The sequence below is a fragment of the Hypomesus nipponensis genome, chromosome 6, assembly GCF_054491055.1.
Source record: "Hypomesus nipponensis isolate SF chromosome 6, ASM5449105v1, whole genome shotgun sequence".
Classification (NCBI taxonomy): domain Eukaryota; kingdom Metazoa; phylum Chordata; class Actinopteri; order Osmeriformes; family Osmeridae; genus Hypomesus; species Hypomesus nipponensis.
This window is the reverse complement of record NC_140366.1, coordinates 15,010,958-15,028,410: the sequence shown is the minus strand read 5'-3', so window position 1 is coordinate 15,028,410 and position 17,453 is coordinate 15,010,958. Positions and strand designations below refer to the sequence as shown.

The following is a 17,453-nucleotide window of genomic DNA, read 5'->3' as shown; positions in this document are numbered from 1 at the left end:
CTGCACGTCCTTGTTAGTCCCCCGCTGTAAAAAATCCATTGCAACAGATAAATCTAATGTGTTCCGTCATAATATCTTACCGTGGCATGGCCTACCTTCTAACGCTTCTAATGGTGCTTTAAAATGCATTGTCTGCAACGTGTTGGTATTAATAATATATTTTGTTGGCTAGTTCTCGTAGTGTGTCATGAACAAAGAATCTAGGTATGAAAAATATGAATAACTTGACAATTGTTTCTTTTATTTTGAAAGCTGAAGAATGCATAGCATTACACATACATATATGAGGAAGTGAAGTGTACAGAGTTCACAAGCATGCTATAATACAATTCACAACCAAGCCAGCTAGTGTGTGTGTGCGTGTTCTTATTGTTTTCTGTGTGTATGTTTGTATCTGCCTGTTTGAATTTGCGTGTGTGCTTGTGCGTGAAATGCATACCTGTGTGTCTACTGTATCTGATTACATTGATTCTTTTCCAAACCAGTGAGTATTGATCACTAATGCGTCAGAGCATACATCATTCAAGTCCCCATTTCAGTAAGTGCTTTGTGGGTTTTTTTTGAAGACAGTGATTTCATTCCCTTCTCACACAACAGTAACAAAGATACATGTTCACAACTGGACTACGTTCCAAACACTGTTCACAACTGGACTACGTTAGACACCCTTTTCAAGTGGAAGTCAGATGAGCACCAGAAATAGTACAAAACTTGGCTGTGTTCGGGTTACTCTCTCACTTCTCACTTACTCTATTCTCTAGACACTGCAGGGAGAACAAGCCCCTGGGCTCAGGTCTAGGTTAGCTAATCTCTCCACAACCACATCCTCTAGCCCCAAACAGACTTTAAAGGATACCAGTGGTCTGCTTGTCGCTCCAACATTCCACCTTTAAACTAAGAAAACGCCCCCGCCCCCCCCCCCCCCCCCCCCCCACCCCCGTCTCTCCTCCAGACTCTCCTCCTACACCTATTCACAAAAACACCAGCAGACGTCGTCGGTTCAGATTCCCACGAAGCCTGGCAGCTCCGGCGGAGCGCCGCGTCTCCTCTTGGTCCGGCGCTTGCTGGCGGCGTCGAAGCAGGTGACGATCATGACGCTGGCCTTGCAGAGGCTGAGCCTGCGCTCCAGGCGGGACGTCACCTGCTCCAGGGCCTCCAGGTGCTCCAGGGAGTCCACCTCGAACGTCTGCCACAGGTCGACTGCACCGCACAGATACGCACGCCACACACACCATATCATACACACACCATACAATACATGCACCACACACACACCATACAACACCATAGGACACACATACTTGTAAAAAACAGATCGTTCTTTGGCTCTGACCACCTTAGTTACTGTTAGAACTGATGACTTGTGGTCCTTAATCTTCTGCTGTGCTTACTGTGAATGCACTAATAACATGTAGCCAAATGTAGGACTAATGAACATCCCACCGTAAATCGTAATACAATAAAAGACATAAACCACTCAGTCAGAGAGAAACTGTTTGAAATTCACAATCACAGTTCATCAGGTCAACAAAAAACAGCTACACATAAGAAAACAAATCAAGGCACTTTAATCAACACTTGAACTGCCCGTTTCAACAGTGTTTACTCACACTCCTTGTTCCAGCGCCCTGGCTCCAGCATCAGGTGGTGTTTGGCCAGCTCCAGCTCCCTCCTCAGGCTGTGGTAGCGGGCTCGCACCTGGGAGATACGCTGCTGCCTGTGCTCCAGGAACTTCAGCTTGGCGCTGAAGCTGCCGATCCCCTGTCAGCACACACACACACATATACGGTATATATACACAGACACGTATACAAACGCGTATACACACAGATACACACACACACACATATACACACACACTCACAGAAACACACACATATACACGTACACACACACGTGAACAGACACTTAATATACACACGTATACACAGTGTTTCAACCTTTGAAAAAGGGGTATGGAGTCATGTAAGGGCGTCTCTGGTCTGACTCTGAGTCATGTAAGGGCATCTCTGGTCTGACTCTGAGTCATGTAAGGGCATCTCTGGTCTGACTCTGAGTCATGTAAGGGCATCTCTGGTCTGACTCTGAGTCATGTAAGGGCATCTCTGGTCTGACTCTGAGTCATGTAAGGGCATATCTGGTCTGACTCTGAGTCATGTAAGGGCATCTCTGGTCTGACTCTGAGTCATGTAAGGGCATATCTGGTCTGACTCTGAGTCATGTAAGGGCATCTCTGGTCTGACTCTGAGTCATGTAAGGGCATCTCTGGTCTGACTCTGAGTCATGTTAGGGCATGTCTGGTTTGGTCTCACCTGTTTGCCTGGCACCCCTCGTCTCTGCAGCTTCTCTGCATTGTCGATCTCGTAGACCTTGATCTCGTAGGCCTCAGGGATGCCCCGGTCCACCCAGCGCCCCTTGGGACCGCTGGCAGACCTCCGCAGGGACAGGGACGCGTCGTGGGACAGACGGCGTGAGTGGGAGCCTGTGGGGGGGACACAGACAGGCCTCTGCTTCCTGAGTATGTGTGTGTGTGTTTGGAAGTGTGTGTTCAGGCACAACAAGGACAAGAACAGCAATGTTTGATGTCCCTGTTGTTTTTGTTCATGCTTGTTTCACGTGAATGTCGTCTGATGTCGACACAGACAGCTTGTTTCCTGAATTACACCTGGGTACAGTCTGCACCTGTCCACATGCATACACATCAAAACCAAGCATGCTTAACCAGTGCAGAGTGCTATTATCCACACTTGTCCAGACTGATTCTGACCCATTTCGATTCAATTCCATTCCATTCTGTTTATTCTATTCCAACACATTCCATTCCATTCTGCTCTAGCGCATTCAATTCGAATACATTCCATTCAATTCTGTTCTATTCTATCACATTTTATTCTATTCACTTCCACTGTACCCTACCCTCCGCTCCTGTCCTCACCTGCGTTGCCCCTCCTCCGCGCAGAACGCCCGCTGCGTGCCGACACGCTGACCAGGGAGCAGCTCCGGTCGCTGCTGAGCGAGTCTCTGTTGGAAGTGCTGCTCCCCGTGGCCTCGCTGTCCCTCACCATGCTCTCGTAGCCACTGCTCACCACGCTGTTCCTGTTGTACAGCAGCGACGTCTGGCCCATGGCCGGGGGCAGCTCCCCGCTCAGCACGCTGGTGGCGTCGCTGGTGTGCCCGCTCAGGTGGCCGGGCCGGCGGGGGGCCGTCACCCGGCTGTAGGGCGAGGGGACCGGGAGGACCGAGGGGTGGGAGGTCAGCTCCTCTCCCGGAGACCTGAACGCAATGCAGAGTGACACGTTCGGGCGAAAATGAGAAATGACTCATGTGAGGAACGGAGTGACATAACCAGTCAGGCTGAACCAGACCAGTCTATACTATCAACCTCAGAACACACAGAGAGGACATACACAGTAGGTACACTCTAATCACTGGAAGGTCGGATTTACTTAAAAACATCAAGTAGTTACATGCAGCTGTGTTACCAGTTATAATATTTTGGGGAAGTGTAAGTAGTATTAGACCTGGAGGGCGAAGCGGCCATCTTGTCCAAGTCCATCCCTCCTGAGGCGGAGTTGGGGGCGGAGTCTCTGCCCAGATGCAGGATCTCAGAGATGCGCCCGTTGATGATGTGGACAGGAGACTTGGTGGAGCTGCTTCGTGGGCTCTGGCCCTGGCTCCGGCTCCAGGCGCGTGCCGGCACCGGCGAGGAGGGCGGCGTCTGCTCGGGGGCCTTGGCGTCCGGGGAGAGGCTGGTGCTCCGGTTGGAACTCTGCCGCAGGGCTCTGGGGGAGAAGCTCAGGTTCCTGCTGCCGGGGCTGGAGAGCCTGCGCACCTTGGGGCCAGACATCATCAGCTTTCCCACGGCAGAGATCCTGGACCGGCATGGTTTGGGGGACTGAGCAGGGGAGGCGGAGGGGTCGCTGGACCTGGGAGACCTCCGCGGACTCCTGCTAGCCTGGGCTAATGAGGAGGAGGATGATTCCCCCTCGTGGCTTCCCTTGGAGCTGACGGAGGCGGTGCTGCTGCCTCCGTCCAGGGTGTGGACGTCCAGGGAGGAGCCGCCCAAGGAGCTGGTCCTGCTGGCTATCTGCTCCAGCTTGGCACTGAACAGTCTGCTGCTCTCCTCCATGGGAGACCTCACCCTCCCAGCGCTGCTTCTTGGATCTGGACTCGCACTCAGGCTGGATGGCCTTGGCTGGTCCAACAGGGGGCTGTCGGCCAGGCCACTCCAGCCGCTGCCGGTTCTCTGCCTGTGCTCCGTGTTGTTGTGTTTCTTCCCAGGAGAGAAGGGGAAGCTGTCCTTACGCCGTCGCTGCCCAGCAGGGGACAGCGAATTGGGAGCGTGTCTCTCCAGGGTCGCGCCAGGGCTGAAAGGGAAGGCTGACGCCATCCCGTCCCTGAAGTCCTCGGTCACATGACAGTCACCTCTGCCAGCGTGGCTCTCCGGTTGGGTCACATCATGCCAGCCCCTTGGCAGGCTTGCTGCTTTCAAGGCAGTTGGCACGGTAACCGGGTAACCAGGTAACCAAGTCTCTCGGGGGTTCTCTGCAGCGAGGTCACAGTTGTCCCCGAACCTCCGAGGGATACTGGGGGAGTGAAGTGGTGCTCTGCCTCTGCAGTGGGTCTTGTCTGTGTGGGGAGTCTTCCATGGGGCGTTGTTCTCTAGTGTGTCATAATGGCAAACAGCGTCTCCACAGCTTCTACCCGTGCTCCAGGTCTTTGTCCCGTGGTCTCTGTCCCGCTGGGGTTGAGTTACATCAACCCCAGCTCCAGACGTCTGTGTCGACCACCCCTTTCTGCATCCTTGCTGCAGTCCAGACAACGGTTCTTCTTCTGCGGTGCTTCCAGTAGGAGTCCTTGCGTGACCGAGCTCGACATCAGCAGCCCATGTCAGGTCGCTGAGTGTTGGGTTGATGAAGGAAGGCAGGGCCCTCCTCTCTGCTCTCTGCCGAGGCCGTGTGGGAGTCACATCTCCAACAGCCAGTTGATCAGCGGCAGGCTCCACAACCTTGACGAAGGACCGGTCAGCGGCGAGATCCGCACTGACATTACTGATGATCCTGATTGGTCGAGTGCCAGTAGATCCCTGAACCGGAGCAGATGATTGGGCAGTCCTGGTCCTGACAATGGCCCCGCAACCCCCTCTCTCCAGACCCCCAGTGATGGTCACCTCCTCGACCATGGTGAACACCAGCTCGTCCTGACCGGTCGTGTCCAGCGGCTGCTGAACCGTGACCGTGATGGTGGCCTTCATCTCTCTGAGTTCCTCCGTGGGTAGCTGGGGTAGGATGTCCCCAAGGAGAACGCTTGTCGCCAGGAAGGGGGAGGAGGTGGAAAAGGGTGTGGCGGGGGAGAGGAGGGGGGAACTCTTGCCAGCTGGTGAGATCCTCATCTCAGGTTTCAGCCAATCCGTACCTTCAGAGCTTTCTTTGCTTCCTTGAGGCTCGAGGGTGAGAGGGAGTGAGCTGGGGGTGGTGTTGCTGATGGGGGTGTGCACCTCATGGTGCTGGGGAGGCAGGCTGGCGTTGAGATGGGGGCTCTGGGTGTGGTGGAGGAGAGGACCTGGGGGGTTGGGCTGGTCTTCACTGGAGCTGGCTGCACTGCCTTCCTCACAGTCATAAAGACCCGAGTCCTCCCTCTGGAAGCTGTCTCCTGGGAAAGTGACATCCGACACCTTCTCACTGGCTGGGGCCTCGTTACTGATCTCACCACAGCTGACATCCAGGGAGGAGGATTGTTTCACTGATGAGGTTTCTGTCTGGCTCAGGTCCTTGTGAGACTCTGTTGTGATATTAACGGCAGGTTCGTTTGATGAGAGTGCGGAGGGGCCTGTCTCCCTGCCATCGATGCAGCCCAGTCTTTCTTGTAGCTCTGCGAACGTGTCACATTTCAGACAATCTCTCTCAGGCTCGCTCCCTTCTCCCTGAGATGAGAGGACATCCTGTTTGGTCACTTCCTGTTCCAGTTCCTTTTTCTTCTTCTTCTCCACCTCTGGCCTGGAGAAGCTGAGAAGCTCCTGCAGGAGGGTAGCCAGCTCAGAGTCCTCTAGCTCGGTCTTCCCCTGGTGGAGGGAGGGAATGATGGGAACAAACTCCACTAGGCCCTGGGTCCGGTCCTGGCTGGACTGGACAGAACCATCAGAGTTTACGTGGATGACCGTATCACAAGACTGGTCACTGCTGGAGTGGTTGTCCAGGTCGCCGTGGAGACGGAGGACGGGCGGGTCTATGTCCACTTCGCTCGTGGAATGGAAGGCTCGGAGCGATAAAGAACGACAGCCTCGCCTCTCTCTGCTCAGGCTCCGTCCATTAGGGGAGCAGGAAGTAGAATGCTGTGTGAGACGAAAATAGGACTGTAAGTTAATCAATGAAATTTGAGTTCAATGACAAGGCAAAACAAAAACTGGACTCTACATATAAGGATAGTCATAGTAATTCAAATCAATAAAGTGAAATGGCTGTAATTGAACTGAACTTTTAGCAAAAAACGAGACAGGGCAGGAACAAGGAAATGAGTCTGTGCTCAGACAGACCTTGGCCTTCTTCAGTGCCCTGCGGATGCGTGTGGCGGTCTGGATCGTGGAGAGGGTCTGGAGTAGGTGTGCAGGTGAGTCAGAGACATGAGCGACCATGGTGGTGCAGCAGTTCACGTTCCCCAGAGACTCCTGGAGAAGCATGTTCAGCCTGCTGTCTCTGTGGACACACAGGAGAACCCTCAGACAGGAGAACCCTCAGACAGGAGAACCCTCAGACAGGAGAACCCTCAGACAAGAGAACCCTCAGACACGAGAACCCTCAGACACGAGAACCCTCAGACAGGAGAACCCTCAGACAGGAGAACCCTCAGACAAGAGAACCCTCAGACCGGAGGAACCCTAAGAAAGGACACCGTACTTTTACATTACAGATCACATTACACATAACCGTATATTTGCATTACGGATCTCATTACAGGTACTGTGCTTTTAAATGACAGATTGCCCCCAGTCTGACCTGTTGTGAAGGTGCTTGTTGCCACTCAGCAGAGCCAGTAGAGTGTTCCCCAGCTCAGACATGGGTAGGGCAGTGGGGCCGTCCGAGGCTGTTCCAGACCTCTTTACTCTGCTGGCCAGGTCTATCAGGGTCAGCCTGCTGTAACCCCCCACTACTGAGAGGAGAGGAGGAGAGAGAAGAGGAGCACAGAGGAAAGGAGAAGGGAAGAGAATAGGAGGAGAGAAGAATAGAGGGGAGGAGAAGAGAGGAGATGAAAGGAGAGGGGAAGAGAAAAGAGGAGAAGGGAACATAGGGGAGGAAAAGAGGCGAGAGACAAAGAGGAAAGAAGAAACGATAGAGAAGAGGCAGTATTGAATTACTGGAGGAAATGAAAGAGACTGAGACTGTCTGACAGATTTGTTGAAAATAAAACAAAAGCATAGACTGAATTACACTTCAAGAAAACCATGATTTCCTGGGAGGTAAAGCTTAGTCCCTAAGCAACATGCAAATCATCTTCATATTCAAAACAAACGTGTTATGTTCGGTCACTGACTGACAAATGAATAAATGAATACTGATGCATAGTCATACTCATCAACTCATGATAAAATGCATAAAATTACTATGCCTTACGGCGTATGTTTCCATATTCTTGTATTTGGTGCCTTTGTTGGTCGAATAAAAATAACTCAACAGAAACGTGTGGTGTGTGAGCACGTGCAGCGAGGGGGAAGCAACCTCTGCTGCAGCTGCTGTCTGCCGGAGCCTGTCCAATGTGGAGGGTGAAGAACATGTGTGAGCCAGGGACCGCCGTGATGTCACCGCTCATCTCCCTGGCGCCATGACGGCGGGAGGCGATGGCTGCATCCAGAAGGGAGGCGGCGTGTTCGGCAGAGGGGGAATGAATCACGCACTGGTTACGGAGCTGTAGGGAGAGGGGATGGGGAAGGGGTGTACAACCGTCACATGAATATAACATGTTGAATGTGACAATGCCTGTGTCATTATGTAACTGTGACTGTGAAGCGTGACCAAGTTGTATGTCCTGGATGACTATGTGTTTGAATTAGAAATGATGAGTATCTAATGGTTCTCTCAGCGGCATCCATAATAAAAAAAGGGATTATTATTTTAAGATCTATGTTTTGATGGTGTCACCCTCGCAAATACAGTAGGTCACGTTTTATCTTACTTTAACTGTCGTGCTTCTCTCTGTCTGCGGGGGAGAACCTCTTATCTTACCTGCATTCCATAGATGGGGTCCTGATACAGATGGATGTCCGAGGCTGGGCTGTCCTGAACTTTGCCTGAAGCAACTGAAGACAGCAGGTCCCTCAATGTCTCATCCTCTCCACAGACCTCAATGGCAGACACAGATACAACCAGGCTGGACCTAGCCCCAGCCCCAGCCCCAGCCCCAGCCCCAGCCCCAGCCCCAGCCCCAGCCCCAGCCCCAGCCCTGTGCTCCAGGAGACCATAGAGCCAGGCGATGACACAGGGGAGGATCCCTAGGCTGTCTCTGCTCTGATCACTCCCCAGCATGGAGTAGGTCCTTCCTGGTAAACAAGGTAGAAGAGTTAAGTGATGCCGCTGTAACTAGTGATTAACACACAGACCGTTTTGGTGTGTGTTTGTATTACTTACTTACTCCTTCACACCACATTGGCACATTAAATGTGGAAGAACTGTGTCTTGCCTGAAGTGGTGTTTATACAGTAAGTGAACAGGGCATGGCACTAACATTTTAAAAGCACCAAGACAAAACAGCTCAAGGAGCTTTTCAGACTCGGGTAATTTCTGTCCCAAGATGAAGAAGATCTGACAGGACAAACTAAATAAGGCCCTCTAGAAATAAAAATGTGCAATATATTGCCTTTCCTTCACGGTTTGTGCATTTCTACAGTGTATTTCTACAGTGCGTTTGTAGGGGTCATGATCATGTACAGTACCCAGCTTGTGAAGCAGGACAAAGGAGAGAAAGAACGAGGGGGGGGGGGGGGGGGTACTTTTGTGGCATATTACAGTCATGGCCTAGAGAGGTAGACCCCGAGTTTACGCACTCCAATCCAAACGCTAATTGAATGAGGATAAGAGAATTGGTTTCCTCCAATTAAAGGCGAACTGGCCTGCCATTATTCATCTGGAACGTAATTCCACATCTAAAGATTGATATCCTTTGGCAGCCGACCGCCCGCCGTCTACGCGGCACGGCTAATTTAATCAGATTTACGGCAAGTGGCGTCATGTGTGTGGAGCATGCTCCAAGGAGAAACTGTCCTTATAGTGTGTGTGTGTGTTTTATTTGTGTCATCTATTAAAAGGCTTTAGGGTAGCTAAGTGGGATCCATCTTGCTAATAGCTCGGCCTCCCAGTCCATTTGGTTTTTAGTTCCCTAGGTTCACCTGGCAAAATATTTGGGTCTTCTGTGTGGTATGTTGACATGTTTCACAGGCTGGGAAAGCTTTAAAAACACTTGTGCTGTATAATTGATGATTCTCCCTTTTCATCACCATGTGATGGATGAATGGAGGAGAGGGATATAAAAACACAACCGTGGAGCATAGGGAGGAGGTGGAGAGAGAGAGAGAGAGAGAGAGAGAGAGAGAGAGAGAGAGAGAGAGAGAGAGAGAGAGAGAGAGAGAGAGAGAAATGGATGGATGAAGGTGCATGTAAATGGTAAAAGGCACTCTCATCTAGTGGCTTGACCCTGGACACTTACCCACACCACTTATAAAAATAAAAAAAAGGAGAGAAATTCCACCCTTTTTTGCATTTTTCTCTTTAATGGAAAGGAAAATGACAGAGGGAAGACACAGAGCAGATCCTGAGAGGTCTGTGTGAGTGCATATGGTTTGCTGTCTGAACGGCTGCAGCCAGAATCGATAACTCACCCTCTTTATCATGTCCCAGACACAGGACACAGCCGTCAGCCCCACTGACCACAGAGCGGATGACGTCAGACAAGATGCCTTCACACACCTCCGTCTGGTAGGGAACAGAGGAGCAGAAGTCATCTCATCTACGGACTCATCCTACTGTTACTAATACACACATCCAGGGAAAACAAGAATGGATTTAGCAAATACTATGAGGCTATGAGGCGTATGAGCATGAATAAACACACAAATATGCACGTGCACACACACACACATACACACATTCACGCACACACACGTGTAGATACACATGAAGTTAGATACACCCTTCCAACCCACAAACACAAATACGTACATATTCATACACAATATACACAAATCTTGGGCTGTTCTGGCTATTTTAAATCCTATCAGTTTTCAGGTCATTAGGCAGAAATAACAAAGCAGGATGGAGCCACTGACCTGGGCGGACTCCAGAGGGTAGGCGGCGTCAAAGGTGTAGGTCCTGGGAAGGACCTTGGCTTGCGTGGCCAGTGCCTGCGTCTGTGTGTGTGTCAGTGTGTGTGCGGAGCGTTGGGCGGCTGGATCCATCACAGTCACCCTTCTCTTGAAGGGGTCCACTCTGAGAATGGGAGTCGAGGAGGAGTCGGGCGAAAAGGAGGGACACATTCGGAGCACCACTTTTACCTGCATTGACGAGATTTGCAACTCGGTTTATATGTGCCTTTCGTCGACAGGACAATTCCTACAATCCAGCTGAAAGTTGAAAGTAAAGTTTAGTGTTCGAGGCAACTGTGGTGCTCGAATAACAATATCCAAAACACAGAACAGTTTTCTCAGTTCAGCATAAACAACCAAATGTGCAGAATAGCGGAGTCAGGCATGCAGGGATGAGATGAATGGCAGCAAATATGGGTCATGTGATGTTGAAGTGTTTTTTGTTCATAAGCTGCTGGAGATGACAGGAACAGCAGTCTCTCAAAAGCATGCGAGTCCCCCCGCTTTACGCTTCTATTTATACATCTTCTTTGAAATAGGTGTTAGACATTAAGCTAAACGGAAAAGGGATTTGGCTGAGAAGTTAATGTGAGGAGAGGTTTCAGACATCCCTCTGTATTCTTGTGAGAGACGGTGGGTCTTCAGCAGGACCAGCCATGGAGCTTAGAAGAACCTGGGATGAAAACCTGATGAAAGCCATCAAGTTTTGAGAAAACCCTCATGCTATTCAAAATTACAGTTAGTCATGTAGCAGATGCTCTTATCCAGAGCAACATACAGTAAGTACAGGGACATTCCCCCTGAGGCAAGTAGCGTGAAATGCCTTGCCCAAGGACACAACGTCATTTGGCCCGGCCAGGAATCGAACTGGCAACCTTTGTATTACTAGCCCAATTCCCTAACCGCTCAGCCACCTGATTCCCATTCACTGCACCATTAAGTAATATCCTCAGTTTTCCATGTGATATAGCTTCAGTAACATACATGTATTTGATGAATGCATCTTTAGACAGTGGACAGGGATGATTTGTTGGTTTTTACAGTAAATTGAGCTAGATACAAAGACCTGAGCAGTTCTGTCTGACTGCTTAACCTTGCAGCTCAATCCCTCAATCACAACACAACATGATGATGCTAAATAGTAAAGGGCTTTTCTAGTCCCTTCTGGTCAGCTATTACTTGGTTGACCACTCACAGGGCGCTCCAAGCTATCTGTCTGCTTGTCTGCTTGTCTGATAAACCTGAGAGATTTAGTACCTCCCCATCTGTAGCAGTCGTTCCATAACACTACTGAGCATCTTTCAAGCTCTATTTATGGGGGTTGAATTATTCAAGAAGCCTTTCACAGAGGAACCTCCAACCCCCCCCGAGTTGGGGCCTAAGTACTCAAGCTTTAGCAGGTGCGGCCTAGCAGTCTTCGTAGCCTCTGTCTGTAACTCTAGACCAGGCCCATCAGCAGATCCCTGAGACACCGGGGCGGCCATATTGATTTATCTATTCCCAGGAGAGGGAGGGCAGAAACAAAATGGGGGCATTAACACCACATTACCCCAGATCATAAAGAAGTGGGGGGGAGGCATAATAACATGATATAGGATCTCCAACATATCCTTTCCCTTTATGAGTCTGAAGGACGTTCTGAAGAGACGGTGGTTGAGGTTGAGGTTTACCTTGCCAGCGCTGGGCGAGTCTTTAACTCTGTGTGGGGCTTGAAGGAGAGTGGTGGGGAGGGGGGGAGGAGACTTCTTGAGAAGACCCCGGAAGCAGAGGGGCGAATGGGGAAGAGGATGAGTCGAGGCGGGAGAGGAGCTGGAACTCTTCTTCCTTGATGACAAGTTTAGTTTTTGAGCTGCCCTGTAGGAAGGATGGTGATTTTATCACTGTATAGATAAGTATGTATATTTAGCAGCACTTTGTCTGAAGAATGGAACAAATAATGTATATACAGTATATTTACAATAATAATAATCATTATCATACCATCACTACTACTACTAATGATTGTAATCATCACAATCATCATCCTAAAAATAATTTAAATGATAAATAATTGTGAGTGAGCTGATGTGTTTAGTCTTGATCTGGTCTTGTAATGAGACATCTCTGGCTTGCGGTCCTTAGACTGGTCAGCCAGACAAGTCCCCTCGGACCCTGGGGGCTTGTGAGTGTCGGTCTACTGCTACTGCTCCCCCTCCAGGTGGGACCACACAGCAACGTACCTGACCAGGAAGGACATGGCGGAGGAACTGGCCATGCTTGAGGTGATTCTGGACGTGTGGGGGGCCTTGGGGCTGGACTGGCTGGAGACAAGCTCTCCCTGTGACCCGCAGCTGCCCTCCATGCTCTGTGGAAAAGACTACGTGTCACATCATGCTTTTTTCAAAACAACACACACATTTCATGTAACTGAGTCAGGTGGCTGAGCGGTGGGGAATCGGGCTAGTAATTTGAAGGTCGTCAGTTCGATTCCCGACTGAGCCAAATGATGTTGTGTCCTTGGGCAAGGCACTTCACCCTACTTGCCTCAGGAGAATGTCCCTGTAAGTCGCTCTGGATAAGAGCGTCTGCTAAATGACTAAATGTAACTGTCAGACCAACCCAGTCAAACTGACCTGCCCTAGACTGACATGGTAAACTCATGTTGGAAATTAGAGTCATTAGATCCATTAGTGTGGTGCCTGCAAATGCATGTATATTTATTTATTTCGTGATAATTGAGTCACAGACAGGCAAGGCACTGTTGTGTTGTCGGGGAAACAAGCTGTACATTAAATCTAGGAGCCATCCTCATTCCTGTCATTAATTTTTGTTCTTCTAACTCTATGATGTCCAATGCCACAAGTACAAAAAAAGTACCAGTACAAAAGGTACGCTTGATGAGGAAAATCCTGTCTTTTTTATCTTCATTAATTGTGTCAAAGGCAGAATGGTGATTATTGTTTATTATTACAGAGATTATTATTATTATTACGACACCGAGGAAGGCATCAGTGTATAGAGCACATGTAGTCTTAAATAAGTCGTTAAGATGAAAACACATCTGCATGGGTTGGCTAAACACAGGTTAATAATGACACATTACATATAGTGTCACAAACAGAACATTAGCCGCCCAGTACAGGGTGACTGTCCCAGGGATGGAGTCATGACTCCAGGCACTGGGGTGAAGGCACTGTGTCTGCTGTGCCACATCACAGCCCTCTGGGGCTGGCGGGCTGACGCACCAAAGTCTGAACCCAGTCCAACCCTGCCTGCGACTCCAGCCCCGGGATGGGAGTGTGTGTGTGTGTGTGTGTTTGAGAGAAGGAGATGTGTGTGTGTGTATCTACAGTACGTCTCTGAGAGCCTGAGTCTGTGTGCTTTTCTGCCTGGGTATACATAAGTGTGTGTGGATGTGTGTGTGTTTGAAAGCCTACTCTGTATATGCTCAAACATAGTCAGTGAGCCAGCTGCGAGCAATGAAGACAGCCAGGGTCTTCTTTTATAGCTCCCATTCTGCAGCCCCACGTCTCATCAATGTTTCAGCTTTTTAGGGCAAGATAACAACCCTACTCTTCTCTCAATGCCACCACAGGAAACCTCCAGCCATGTAATGCCAATTAGTGCCATAGGGGGCCGCAGGCTAGACTGACATCTGGAATAAGAGGAGGAGGAGAGGGGGGGGTCTCTTTAAGCATACCCCTCCTGTCCTCCTTCAGTCCGACCGTCATCGCTCTTGCAAACTCACGTTCCTCAAATCAACCAACACGAAGCGATCACCATTTAAACTGCATATTTGACTTTGTTCCTTCTGACGTCCCATAACAAGGATGTAAGAGTGCAAGGTTGAATATTATGAAACGATCAGAAGCCAGCTCTCAAACACCCAGTCAGTCAGGGGCTCACAATGTAGAAGACAAGAACTTTATCAGATCAAAGCACTGATGGAGAAACCTGAACCTGTCTGTGGAAGCAAGATTTGACTAACACACCCTCTCTTTGTCTCTCTCTCTGTCACACACACACACACACACACACACACATACCACTCACTCACTCACTCACTCACTCACTCACTCACACTCTACAGTATCTATATCTCCCCACTCTAATCCAGACAGTATTTACAGCCTGCTCATATGGGCTTACCCATTCCGTGATGAATATTTCACCAGTAAATCGTTAAATATGACCAGACCCTAATGATCACTCTGCTTTGACTGGCTGTTTTACGATGGATATAAACCATTGGCCAATCCCCGTCCATTAGCAGTAACAGTGCACACGCTCTCTGCTCGGCATCTAATAGGGCTTGATTGCTAACTATGAATCACTGGCTGGTTGACACGTCCATCCGTAAGAACACACTGGTACGTCCGAGAGCCCATAAAGGGACACACTTGTCCTGGGGGATGTGTTATGATCTACAGCCTGATGAGAGCCCATAGCCATGCACCTTACTTTAAGGTATTTATTATATATTTTTACTGGTCTAGGAAGTGGAGGGGGTCTGTATGTTGTTCATAACTATCTACCGGAACCACGTCTTTTAGCCTGACCTGGTAGGGGAATATGGGGACTCCTTCTACGTCTTTACTGCAGGATATGGACATGGGCATGGTGGCTGCCAGCTGACGCTGTTCCTCCACCCAGCGACCCATCTCCATGTTGGGGGTCTTCAGGGCGCGGGCTGGGGGTCTGTGTGTCCTGGTGGAGAGGTGGGGGCTGGGGGGTGGTGGGGGCGCGGTGGAGGAGGTTCTGGTGGTGGGTGTAGACCCAGAGGAGGGCTTGGCTCCGGACAGGTTGGCCCACTTGGCTCTCTCGCGGTCCAGGACCATGTGAATGACCTCCTGACGCAACTGGCCTGGCTGGGAACCACAGAGCCTGCAGCCTCTCTGCTCCAACACAGGCCTGGACTCAAGGGCTCCGCAAGGGGCCTGGAGATGGTCCTGGAGGAAAGCGGAAAGGCTGGATTCCTAGTGGGTTGAAAGCACAGAAAGTAGAAGTATAAATGACATACAATAGTTACGTTCATTTTATTTCATCACAAAATGCTGGAATCGTGGCCACTGTTTTACAGGAGGTAAAAAACGAAATATATTAATGTTTATTTTAAGCACATAAAACTTCAGTCACTGTTCCAACAGATGGAATGACCACTATTACCTTTAGGACAAGTGTAACTGAAAAACGTCGCTCCTAAATAACCAAAGTTACATTTACATTTAATCATTTTGCAGAAGCTTTTAGTTGGATGTCAGAAAACCGTACCTCAAAGTCTGTCAGAGGAATCACCTCTTCTGTTTTCCTGTCAAACACACAGCCTCTCCATCCTACTTTTACCCTTGCCCTGCCCTCTATGAACTTCTGTTCCAAACCCCCATTGGCAGCCCGCAAGCTGCCAATGCCCATGACCCACATAGTCAAGAGACAGCCCCATTCCATCTAGTCAAAGTCAGAGTACTGTACTATTGCATAAAACAAAGCCAACCAGAAAAAACACAGATGTGCCTAAACTCTAACCGAAAAATGTCTGTGTCCGTTTTAGCCCCCTAAACCAACATTAATTTTTTCACCAGGAATCACAAGACTTGAAAACATCTCCCTAGCGATGGAAATCAATGAAACTGTATAAGGGTCATATCAAATTTCTATTTGGATAGTCTGAGGTCTGGGTTGTGAGATGCTTTCCCCATCGCACACAGTGACTTCTGCGGTTCCTGCTCCATGTCACATCTCTCTCAATGGCAGGCAAAAATAACTGTTGTCTTTCCTCTCTGGTGGAGATTGAGGATGTGAGGGTTATCTTTCTGAAATATTCATTCAGTTCACTCAGAGATGGCCTTACTCCATGGCCATAAGGTTGAATAATTGTTGTGTAAGTCTAGAATGTGTAAGCCTATACATGAAAGACATGTGATGTACACTTATGGAAAGTGCGGTTCTGTTTTTATCCATACCACCTTACCCCGAAGAATGTTGAGTGTTATGGTTCTTCCATGTATGTATTTGTAGGTACACTGATACAACTCACTCATGCAGTGTAAGTGACTGACTACTCACCTTGTATGATAACGTATTTGGTATTGACAGACTAGTCGCTCGTCTCTTCAACGCAGCCAAAGTCACAGTACAATTCTCACAGATAACTTTTCGGTCAGGCTTCTTCATGTCCCAACTCTCTGAATTTGCATTAATTCCAGAATCGTTGGAGAGACCAGTAAAACCAGGACATTGTCCCTTCCGAGATACAAGAGGGGTGACATTCGATTTCTGGCTCGGTCCACCTTGCAGATCGCAATTGGATCCAGCACCTTCCGGAGAGGGACGGTTGGTGGATTGACGATCCTCGTGCGCAGAAGCTCTCAATGGATCAGTGTAAAACCTGGGTGATTTACTGTGAGGTGCCTCTGTGGACTGTAAAACGTTCACATTAATAAATATGACATCATAACACAAACGTGAAGTATATAGAAAATGTGATCCTCATTATGTCCAAATTATTTGTGAACTTTAAATAATCCTTCATAAATATGCAAATAGCGTCTGTCACTTACCCAGTATTTTCGGTTTCCTCCGGAGGGGCATCTTGCTGTCTCTTTCCGTGTGACAGAAGACATAGCCTTGTAAATTTATACCAAGAAAGTCGAAAAAAAAGCGCAATGATGTGAAAGGTTTTTTTTTACATTGTCTTACATTTTAAAAGTGTTTTTAAACGTTAGGCTACAACAACAACAAATACAAGCCAATTTAAGCGCAGAGTGGGAAGTGCACTCCTTAGCATCTTGTCACACTGAACCAGCTAGTGTTGTGAGTCTTTGGGTGTGTTAATACACCCAAGGAGTGTGCCGTACGCTCGTGCATCCCAGGAAGCTACAAGGCTGACTTCATCCTGATAAGGGTCGATTCCAGTAGGCTACTTTGCGTTTGTATTATTTGTTGTCCACAGGGGGTCAGTAAAGTACAAGTATCTTTTATGGCATCTACTGTCTATAAACAACATAATATTAGCAGGATACAAATGATGGAAAATGAACCGTCTTAATAGTATAATTGTAGTAATATTAATAGTGTTCATCTGTTTTCAAATTGTAATAATAAGAAACAGTGCAATATAGCCTAATGA

The 17,453-nt window shown here is 49.0% G+C and overlaps 1 protein-coding gene across 2 annotated transcripts; it reads right to left on the bottom strand.

Moving 5' to 3' along the window:
* Positions 1 to 949: 949 nt before the first annotated feature.
* On the bottom strand, positions 950 to 17,188 carry kif26bb (kinesin family member 26Bb). 2 transcript variants are annotated; one of them, XM_084700774.1, is made up of 16 exons: positions 16,885 to 17,188; positions 16,391 to 16,744; positions 14,887 to 15,303; positions 12,568 to 12,692; positions 12,019 to 12,202; positions 10,313 to 10,537; positions 9,866 to 9,959; positions 8,217 to 8,530; positions 7,713 to 7,899; positions 6,993 to 7,146; positions 6,533 to 6,692; positions 3,522 to 6,331; positions 2,936 to 3,273; positions 2,309 to 2,482; positions 1,611 to 1,761; positions 950 to 1,200 (listed from the first exon to the last, which is right to left on the bottom strand). In XM_084700774.1, exons 1-16 carry the CDS (start codon positions 16,945 to 16,947, stop codon positions 972 to 974), a joined length of 5,979 nt encoding a protein of 1,992 aa, XP_084556900.1. In that variant the 5' UTR covers positions 16,948 to 17,188; the 3' UTR covers positions 950 to 971. The 2 variants fall into 2 exon arrangements, with proteins under 2 accessions (XP_084556900.1, XP_084556899.1); XM_084700773.1 differs by having other exon boundaries at positions 2,313 to 2,482.
* Between the last annotated feature and the right edge of the window lie 265 nt (positions 17,189 to 17,453).

Bases quoted from the DNA above. Each gene is read 5' to 3' on its own strand.
- kif26bb (XM_084700774.1), bottom strand. From the start codon at position 16,947: ATGTCTTCTGTCACACGGAAAGAGACAGCAAGATGCCCCTCCGGAGGA. The intron at 6,332-6,532 runs GTCTGTCTGAGC...CGTCTCACACAG, and splicing joins GGGCACTGAAGAAGGCCAAG to CATTCTACTTCCTGCTCCCC. The intron at 2,483-2,935 runs GTGAGGACAGGA...TCCCCCCCACAG, and splicing joins GCGGAGGAGGGGCAACGCAG to GCTCCCACTCACGCCGTCTG.